Below are 11,325 nucleotides of genomic sequence, written 5' to 3'. Positions count from 1 at the left end.
TACTATTTATAAGTGCAAAAATATAAATGACAAAACAAACAATACTAAATAATCTTAGCAAGAAAAGTATGAAACTATATGGAAAATATCATGAGCCTGAAAACACAGTCAGTTCTTCCTAATGCATTTACCGTTAACGATAGTTAAATACATACATACATACATATATATAGTATTTTATTTTATACATTTAAAAAATTCAAATCAAAATCCCAAAAGACCTTGAGGGAGAGGGGAGATTTTAAACTTATTCGCAACATTATCTGAAAGAATAATCAAGAAAATTTTGGAAAAGTATGTTAGTTCCAATTTTATTTCTTTTTTAACTTTCTTAAAAATTCAATGAATACAGTTTCCACTTATTAAAGACACGACAAAACCAAGGCTCACAGAGATTAGGTACAAGTTCATATAACTTGGTGGTGACTAAGTTGAAATTCTCATTCAGGTCCATTCAATTGCAAAGCCCAGGTTCTGAACCACTAGGTTAAGATGTGCCCTACTTTATACAAAAACATATTACAGAACAGAATAACAGAATAGAATGGAGAATACACAAAAGAAAAAAACCTCAATTCTGTGGAAGATAATAGGCAGCCCAGGAAACAAATCACAGTAATTGAAAGAATTTTACATAAAATAATAACCATAAAAAATAAATGGAACAGGGATGGATTATGAAATAAATGTTCAAAATAGGATCAGATATTCATTTCACAGATTAAACAAAATGAATTTGAACACAGAAACAAAGAAAGAAAAAACAAGATTGATGTACCTTTAATTCATAAAAATTTTACAACTTTTGTAGCTCAAAAATTACAATGTGAACCAAATGAGACAAAGAATTTGCCATTAACAGGAAAAGTTCTTGATGTATAAAGAGCTAATGTGCACAGTGTTAACAAAAAATACCTACATGAGCAAAGGATATAAACAGACAATTCAAAAAGAAAATACACATGGACATTTTTTAAATGTTCATTCATTTAACAATTGTAGACTGCTTCCTATGCTGAATGCTTGGACCTAGGTATCCAACAAAACCACTGTTATCACAGAGCTCATAATTGAATGGTATTTTGTGGGAAAAGGAGATACACAGATTACTATAATTAGTGTGATTAATAAGCAGTACTGTTTAAGTGTATTGTGCTTTGAAAGACCCCAATTAGAGACTCATAGAAGGAATTCTTGGAAAAGTGTTAACAAAGCACAAACCCAAAAGATTGGAGGCAGAAAGGATGAAATCCAAGAAATAAAAATAGGATGTGCAAAGAACCAGGGGTTCTTGGCCCTCTGGGGTAATGGATATAGCTCATACAGCCACCTTCTTTTAATGTTTCAGGCAATGTTGGGGTACAGGGTTAAGGAGTGGAAGAGGAAAGGGGATCAGACTATGAAGGGCTATGAAGCGTTTTTGTAAGCCATGTTAAAAGTTTGTAATGTACACTAAAGACAACGAGGAAACACTAAGATGCTTAAGCAGGGGAAGTGACATCATCTTATACATGTTTTTAGAAGATAACTCTAGTTCAGTATGTCAGTATAGGAAAGGATTTTGGAAGATGGCAAAATAGGAGAAAATATGACCAGTTAGGGGTCTGCTATAATAAACCAGATATAAGATGTTAAATTATAGTCCAGACAAGAAAAGATAGTGTCAGAGGAGATGAGAAGAAAACGGCCTGAGGTGGAACTTGTTTTGTAAGGAAAATCAACAGGACTTGGTCATTGACTAGACACAGAAGGGAAGAGAGAGGAAGGAGTTGAGGATGATGTCCAATTCCAGTTGAGATAAGTGAATGAATAGTAACTCACAGGATTCACAGGCAGAGAAGTGGAGACACAGTCCAGTATATACTTAAAGACCTGTGACACAAAAAAGGGAGATAGGTAGCTGGACAGGATCTAAGGCTCAAGAACAATCTGGCCTTGAGAAAGATTTAGTAGTTATTCACAGAGTAGTCAAAAAATTATGAAAATGAGAAACATCTTTTATCTGCAAGACTGATAAACTAAAAATTAATTTTAATACCCATTATTAGTGAAAAGATGATGGAAAATTAGTATTTTCATCACTAGTGAAAGTGGGAAAAAGTACAATTTTCCCAAAATTAAATTTGGCAAGTATGTCAAAATGTATATCCAAGGATATTGGCAACTCATCAACTCCCAGGAACTCTCTTAACACTTAGTATTCTCTACAATTTTTCATAGTACTTATACAACATTTTATCTATTACACTTATTGTTTTACTATCTATCTCCAGCTGAAATGTAAGCTGAATAAGGACAGAGAGCTTAGTCCATCTTATTCACTGACATATTACAAGTACCTAGGACAACATCGAGGACATGATGGGTATTTGGACAAAATATCTGAATGAGTGAATATATGAAATAACAAGTGAATTATTCAAATAAACAAGAAAATATTATTTTCACCTATCTGGCTGGGGCAAAGATTTAAAAAGACAGTGATCAGAGAACAAAGCTCCCAAGATGCGGAGAACTTGTACAGAGAGCTCGTAGTGGGTTAATGCATACAGGAGCTCCCCCGCCACACTGAGATGATCTGCACTGAGAAAGAGCAGACTGTGCCTAAACCAGAAAAGGAGAAAAAGATCTCCCAGAAGAAACTAAAGAAACAAAAACTTATGGCCTGGGAGTAAATGCAGCACCAAATAAATGCTAATAAAAGTTAAGAAAAAAGAAAAAGAAAAGAACGTAATTTATTAAAACATCTACAATAAAAAAAGCTTATTCTGGGATATAGCTGTCTAACCATTAAATCAAAGTCAAATTAATGAACTAGAAAAGCTTATGTAAAGGAAGCTAAAATTAAACCAATTTCAGAAAGGCTAAACCAAACAAAATGAACCATACCAATGATACACATTGAATCAGTGGCAGAGAATGCTCTTAATAAAAACTCAAAACTGCATGTGAATTTATCAAGTATCAAAATCTACTTCTGTATCAGTTTACTGACAACAGAGCTCTTATAAAATTGAACCTACATCTCCTGATAGTTTCTTAGCTCTGCTATCATGTATTTCAAATCCAAATAACTAAAATTGTCCACACACACACACACACACACACACACACACACACACACACAGAGGCTAGCCAGGTGTGGAGAAAAATAATTCGTTGGTTTTCCCTTAGTCATCAATAAAACAGATCTGTAAAATTATTTAAATAGTCTAAGAAAATCTCCCTGGGGGCATAAAAGAAAGGATATGGAGTAGAATAAAAAGTTTCTAACAGAAGAGTTTGCTGTTAAAGAAGCAAACACATCAAAAAGAAAAGAGTAAATGAAAGTAATTTAGTCTCATTTTTAAAAATGGAAAACAAGAAACGGTTATCAATGCAAATAGTTAAATTAACATTTCATCAAAATCTACATAGGAGAAACTTCCAGTTGAAGATTTAAATTTGTTCAAAATATCTCAAAAGAAAAATTACTTAAAAATACATACAATCCAGCATCTTCGAATAAAAGTGGGATTAATCTACCTGACTGAAGCATTATGGCCTTTTAGCTATCATGCTAATTATGTAAATTCAAGATGATGCTGTTAGTATTTGAAAACTATTTGGTCCCTTAATTTAAAATTAGATTAGCACACTAAAGTTGTTTACCCATTAAAGTAAAAGCTGCTTTAACATAGATAAAGGTAAATGTAAATAGAAAAACCATAAAATCTAAATTAGTAAAGTATAAACTAATGGGGTTTTGGAGAATCAAAAAGTTATTGGTTTAATTACTGAGCAATTCTAATTCAAAATCTCTTTAGCACCCTTAGAGTCCCTAAATTATCATCCGAAACTTATTACAAATTAAAATACTCTAGGTCATGATAAATATTTCACTTCTGTTCATTGTATTTCAAATCAAAAGCAATAAAATTGAGGACATGAGTTGACTGTCTAAACGTAACCCTTCCTTCCAGCTTGGTTTAAAAAAAAAAAAAAATCACATAGTTTAGAAAAAAGGTTTTAGTTAACCAATAAACCAATTTACTACTAACCACACAAAAAATTATACTTACTGAGTGTTCCAGAACTGTGTCCAAACAACAGAAAAACAAAGTTCTCAAGCTCACAACCATAAGTCAAATTATACCATAATTCTAGCTATAAAGTAGTAAAAATCACGCTAAACTAAAAAAAATTGGATATAAATTACTTACATTGTAAAATGAAGGTAGGATTTATGTACAGCAGCAGCTGATGACTGTTTCTTTGGTGATCCTGAGTGACAACTGGTCTCAAAAATTGATAAAGCATTTTCATCTTCACTATCATCTAAAATTAGAGTTTCTATATCTGTTCAAAAACCAAAAAAAAAATCACAATTGAGTCTTATAGAGTCATTTAATATTAGTGCTCCACCAAAGCTACAGAAAACGGGTTTAAAAATCAAATGACATTAATAAGTTATCTGTCAAATAATAGATTGACCAGGCAAATTGACAAACTACTATATTTGAATAACTTATAAATGAAATTAATGTAATTCTTTCACCTTTACAAACTACTTAAGTATTATGAGATATAATTTGGGAGATATTATTGACTAACTATAAGAATACTGGAAAAGAATGTCACTCTTATAAAATACCCATCTACTTACTAAAAATCTAAGTTAACTTTGACCAAAACCAATACATTTCATATAAGATATTTGGTATAAATTAATAGGATATTTGAGTTATCGCCAGTTCTTACAAAATCAACAAGAAGGAATAATAAACTGACCTTATTTTTTCATATCACACACACACATCCCTTTTTCAAAACCTAATCCAGTTGAGACAGGAGTCAGCAATTCAGTAGAAACAAAGCCAATCTTAAAAATGCACTCATTCAAGTAACAGTCTCTATACAGGTCTTAAGTTACTGCTCAATGGACTAACAGGAACTAAAGTCTCTATTAAGAACGCTATACTTAAAAATTTACCTGGACTACAATTTGAAATATTAATAGCTATACTTCACACATACCTAACAAAATTGTCAATTCACTCAATAAAAAGCAATGCTACCTACATGTGTAGGAGAAATGGGATAAAATTAAGATTGATAGAAATCACATCTCCTCCCCGTCCCCCAAAGAAACAGCTATGCTTTCTAAAATGAGATACTAAATGGTATTGGCAGATATAGATTTCAGTGGCTTTTGAAAGTTAAATAGTTAGTACAACTAATACTGTAAACGTTAACCTGAAAAATAATTTAGTATCTTTTAAGTGATAATTTCATACACAACAAAAGGATACTTGTCTAAGAAAAATATTAAAGACCAAAACAAGCCAGAATGATACATCTAAATAACTAAAAAAAAGTTATTAATAATCAAATAAAATTTGGTATCTCTTCTCCACTGGCACATGAAGAAAAATTTGAACACATATTCTATACTTATGGAAAAATGATAAAACACAGATAATGCTGTAAAAGTTCTAAAATAGAAATAAGGAGCTATCCCAATCTCCCAGAAGGGAAGGGAAGATATTCATGATTTTCTAAAGGTGATGTAAGTTTTTTAAAATTATAAAATTTTGGGAAAAGATACATATTCTCAGTTATAAAAAAAATCAGAGATAAGAAATGTATAATTCATGGCAGAGTACCTGGCTCAATCATAATAAAATATTTGTTCCCTTCTCTATTTGACAAATTTAAGAAATCAAGTAAGCCATGTGAGATTTCATGAGAATCTATTCCCAAAAAAATTAAATTTCTGAAAAATATATTTATAATGACAGCAAAAATCACTGAATATTGATTTTTCTAGATGTAATATTCTCAATGTTAGTATAATTCATTGAACAATTTTCTATTTGGTCCAGACTACATGCCAAACAAGATACTAGGAACTGGGGAAATTAAGATAAAATACATTACTTTCTCTTTCAACTTCATGGGCCTTACTTTGATTAGCTTATGAACTTCGAGTTTTCCTATAAATGCGTGACATTTTTAAAGGCAGTTTTCTGATTTTATCTCAGGTCCAAACTTCAATCTTGAAGCTAGAATTCAAGACCGTCTACAACCAGGTTCTGATTTACTCCCTCACTAAAAATTTACACTTCATTAGCACACACAGCACACACAGCACTGCAGACTGCCCTGCTAAAAACAATAAATATCTATGAGTTGAATCCAGAGGGGCATTACAGCAACATAGTAAGAGCATGGGCTCCGGAGTCAGGCTCCCTGGGTCAGTGACGACGTCAGTAAGTCCCACATTCTCCTCCTTTATGAAATAAGAGTATGTGCCCCACAGGATTGTTAAGAGGATTAATAAATGACAATTTATGTAAGGACTTTATAATAATAAAATAAACGTAAGCCATTTTTATTAGAGTCAACTTTCCTAAAGATTGTAAGATAGTCAGAATGTCCCAAGAACAACCAACCAGAACAAACGTTCGTTCTTTTTATAAACATTCCCTAGGCAACCACCAAATGCAAAGAAACATGCCAGGCCTGGAATATACAGTGGTGAATGAAAAAGATGCATTTTCTATATTCATGGCAAATATAAAAAAGTGACACATAAGTAATCATATGTATGAGGAAACTTACGATTTATTTATTTATGCCTGTACTGGTTTCATTTTAACAAGGAAAAATAATCTAGAGTACCTTCTTTCTTGTCACTCTGGCTAATTTCAGCATGAGGAAACACTTTTTGCAAGACTGCTAAGATGTTGTTGAAGCTTCTTTCCAGCAGTGGTCTTATGATGGGGGATAGTGCATGTCCCGAAGACATGACAGCACGCTGGGAAGCAGGCACAATATTCTGCATTGCATGGTAAAAATCTTGGGCGTTGAGCACTATAGAGGAAACATCTAGCTGCAGTTTATGACTGCTAGCATAGATCTGGGGGTAACGCCTGCGAAGGGCAATCAGAGCGGCTTCAGTGCACAGGGCCTTGATATCAGCGCCACAATAGCCTAATGCAGAAAAGGAAAGGGGGAACAAAGGTAAGTTCATTCTGCTAAGTATATATGCTCTGCAAATATACACACCTTTACCTAAAGAAATAACACAAAATCAATGATTATGTGCAATTTTATCAGCAAAATGAAATCTGACCATTTAAAAATCACCTAATAAAACTGTTTACTCATTAAGACTGGAAAAGTGTTTTGAATATTTTAATTAACAAACACATGAACTAATGATATTAAAACAAGTCATTTATTTTGTGCCAATACCACTAATTATAATGTACAACTTTTCTTCAGGAAAGGTTTTAAAAGAATAATAATTTCATCTCAATCCTTCCTCAATATTCCCAATCACCAGTTAGTAGTCTGCATGACATTACATTTACCGATAAATCTTTCTAATACTACTAACTGCCAAACATATGTAGGAGAGTAGTAGAAACTTCAAAAACAGAGCTAATCTACTACTTATTTTGAGTGCAACTCACAACCAAGTTAACATCTAATTACCCCCAAAATTATACTTTAAAGTTATGATCATCTCTGACAGTTCCAAAGGTATTAAAGAGAATAAAAATCCATCAATTTTCCATATTAACTTCTTTCATACAAACACACACGCGCACACACATTTTTAGTTTAAAATGACTGATAATCTAGTTCTAAGGGCTATACCTACACGGGGTATTATCCATTACCCATATATAACTGATTTATATAGTTAAACAACAGATCAAGCCCCCAGCGCTTGTAAGTCATTTCATTCAAGCAACAAGTACATACAAAAATATACGAACTGTTAGGTCTTTAGCACAAAAAGGAAGAAAAACTCAAACTGGCCTGTTGTTTTATATATCAGCAATTAAACTTCATTTGGCCATCTTTATCAATCATGCCAGCAGGGGGAACCACTCGAACTAGTTATAGAACCTTAGTCCCCAAGCTCTTTGAAAAGTGGTATCAGGTTTATTTATCTTTTTATACCTCACAAGGACCTCACTGAACACTTAAATACTGAAATAAAAATGGTCATTAGACAGGCAAACTATGAGGAAAAAAGAAATAACCCTAGACCAACTGGCAGGAAAAAGAAAAAAAGCATTAAGGGACTAGCCTACATTACATAAATCAAATTGTATGTGACTCACACATCCATAATGAACTATATCTGCATTGTTAGTAAGGCAAATGGTCCTGTTAATCAAGTCCTCCAAATAACAGAAAAATCCTCTTTACCCTGCTCTGTTTTGTTCCATAGCACTCACCACCTAATAATTTACCTATTATGTTGATTATCTGCCTTCCCCAACTAGAACGTGAGCTCTATGAGAGTAGGGGTATTTGTTATTTTGTTCACTAATGTATCTCAAATACCAAGAACAATGCCTGGCCTAAAATTCAGTAGATTTTCAATACATATTTCTTGAGTGAAAGAACGAATGAAAAGAGACATGAGTAATCCAAGGTTATAGTTTGGGAAGATAAAGCTATTAATTTACTATGTACTACAAAAAAAAGTGGATAAATGATATTTACTGAGCTTTTTTTCCTTAAGAAATCTACATTCTTTTCTTATTAAATCAACTTAATCGCTATGTAAATATTTCAATGAAAAAATATAGAAAAGTATTGCATTCTTAAAGAAACATTTATTCAGAGTTAGGAGGAAATTTAGTATGATCTGTGAGAGTTTAATTCAGAAAACTATAAACAGATTAAGCATTAACACTGTCCCATGACAGCAATCTATCTCGCAAATAATTCTTCAGAATAACAAAATTTACCATTAGTCTTTCATTTTATTTCCTATTTCTCAATGAATAAACCTGAAAATATCTTTTTCTGTCCCATAAATATCCGTTGTATTAGTTGAACAAAATAACTGTAAAACATCAGCTCAGTTATAAACAGTTAATGAAATAATCCATTTCAGAGGAAGTAAAGAATAAACCACCATCTTCAAACAGCGTAAACAACCATGTTTCTTTAAAAGTATATACACAGTTAGTGAATATACTATATACAATGCTATTTTAAGTGCAAAGCCTAAGTTAAAAAAGAAAAACAAACTCAGAAACAATGCAAAACAGAAGAAAGCCACTAAAAGGTATTTTATGTAGTAAATGTTGCCCATAACCTTTATGTTTGACATGTGTTAATACATACATAATAGCAATTTATTGCTCATTTTTTCTTAATTTATTAAAGATAATTTAAAAGCTTAACAATAACAGATCCCATTTAAAAAAGTAAATTTTCAAATGGATTATCATAACCAATAGACTATAAAAGATAGGGTTTACCTTCTTTACATTTGCTTGTGAATGAGAGTTACCAGTTTTTATCTGTGGTGCTCAACCTTGACTACTCATCTAAATAAACAATAATACTGAAACAAAAATAGATGCCCAACAAACATAGTGAATCAGAATCTCTGGTGGTTTAGTATCATAAATATATGTTTTAAGAAAGCTTTACAAGTGATTCTGATATACAAAAAAAAGTTGAGAACTTCTGAATTAATAATATACTTCCTTATGAGACTCTACAATAGAATTAAAATTACATTATAACCAAGGCTAAATAGGTTATATTTAGGGTGACCACATGTCCTGGTTTAGGCCTCTTGGCATAATTACAAGCATTTTTTTCACTCTCAAAGGGTCCTGGTTTAGAAATATAGATATGATCATTCTAGAAATACTGAACAAATACTAGAGAAAGGTAATAACAAAATTTTATAAGTTATTTTTAAATAAAACATTAAACATAATGAAGGCCCACAAGATAGGCAACTCATTGATACGTTTTCATTATTTTGGCCCTCTTAAGTGAAAATGAATCAAGAAATATAATTAGGTTTGAACTCCTCAGTAACTTTAAGTTCCTACTATTTGTGCACATTGTTCCAGATATGAAAATTATTTGAACACTACTTAAAAATGACACCGATTATGTATGCAAACACCTCCAAGTACTTGGGAATTTATTTCAAGGTAAAAGTTACCAAATCCATAACCCTTAACAAGAGGTCAGCTATCTCTGCAGTTGCTCATCAAGACTGCACGCTCTTTTGTTAGGCATGAACTGATCCATACATGTAAAACATGTTTGGGATACATCAGGGATAAGTGCATAATGAATTTAAAATGTACTACTATTTCATTCCTGTTTGAGGACCTGCCTTTGATTTTTTTTAAATGTGAACTGGTTTCTTAAATGGAATAAATGTCACAAAACCAGAAGTCATTTAATTATAATGAATTTTTATGTCACTTTTCAGGAAGAAAATGGTGTATATATAAGCTGATTCTAAACCACCACCACCACCCCCAAAAAAGGCAAAGAGAAGTTTTTCAGTCCTATAAGAAATTATGTCTTAAAATTTAACTTAAGAAACTGACTAAAAGCTAAAATAAATCACTTGGAGAAATGAGAAGTAATGGCCTCTGGAAATGAAAAAGGAAATTAAGATTCTAATATTTAGGATGAAGAATTAGAGTATATAATATTTCAGATGGTAGATAGGGTAATAGAAAGTAATTTTAAGACACCTATGTTTTAGGGATTTTCAAAATTATTTGAAGACTTCTGCTTATTTCATTTAAGGATCATTCTGTGACAAATTCACAGAAGAATCCATAAAGATTTCTCAGTCTGATCTGCACTCTAACACAATATCATAAACGTAGCAGGAAATCAAAGGGGTCAAATTTCAAAATGGGAAAAGACTGGATTTTGCACCAAATACCACCCTCTCCCATAAAGCAGCACAAGGCTTTGCAAAGGTCAAGCCAAATTTACATGAAATGGGTTTGGCGCATGCTCTCTTATACCAGGCAAAGCTTTTAAACTGGAGTAGTGCTGGAGAGATTTACGTTTTCTCCTCACCAGAAGATGCCGAGGTCTTTGTGGCTCAAAAGCTGAGGGATGCTGCTTCGGAGATGGAGGTCCCTGTGGATGAAGAGGATAATTCGGATGTAGCTAACTGAATGGACTAATGTTCTATTTAAATTTTAATTATTTGATGGTGGGTTACAATGACTTTTTACCTAAGTTGTTCTTTTTGGTTTTGGTAACTTTAAAGTTTTCCCAAGTAGGCTACTGATTGTTAGTGGACTTATGTGGGGGATTTCTTCATAATGCTTAAAAAGTTCATGAAGGAAGACTTTTTTTATATATATAATTTATATTTTTTAGAAAATTAAGAGGAAAATAGACACAAAAGATGGAAAAAGAATGAAGAAAAAATACCTGTATGTGTATTCAGTTGCTTAATGTTTTCGTTTTGATTTCTAATCTAATTAGAGCCAAAACCTTGAAATCTATCTCCTCTGTATGATCATGTACGTA

The 11,325-nt window shown here is 32.1% G+C and overlaps 1 protein-coding gene across 1 annotated transcript in view; it reads right to left on the bottom strand.

The window, feature by feature from the left end:
• The window catches only part of ATAD2B (ATPase family AAA domain containing 2B), a 112,841-nt gene that overhangs the window by 45,544 nt on the left and 55,972 nt on the right, over positions 1 to 11,325 (bottom strand). The window contains exons 16-17 of the mRNA XM_081068856.1: positions 6,664 to 6,975; positions 4,203 to 4,338 (exon numbers count right to left, since the gene is read on the bottom strand). Of these exons, the coding sequence (XP_080924982.1) occupies positions 4,203 to 4,338; positions 6,664 to 6,975 (448 nt within the window). The remainder of the gene's footprint in view (positions 1 to 4,202; positions 4,339 to 6,663; positions 6,976 to 11,325) is intronic.

This window comes from Rhinolophus hipposideros (assembly GCF_964194185.1).
Source record: "Rhinolophus hipposideros genome assembly, chromosome: 12".
Classification (NCBI taxonomy): domain Eukaryota; kingdom Metazoa; phylum Chordata; class Mammalia; order Chiroptera; family Rhinolophidae; genus Rhinolophus; species Rhinolophus hipposideros.
The sequence above is the reverse complement of the archived record's forward strand: the minus strand, read 5'-3'. Positions and strand labels throughout refer to the sequence as shown.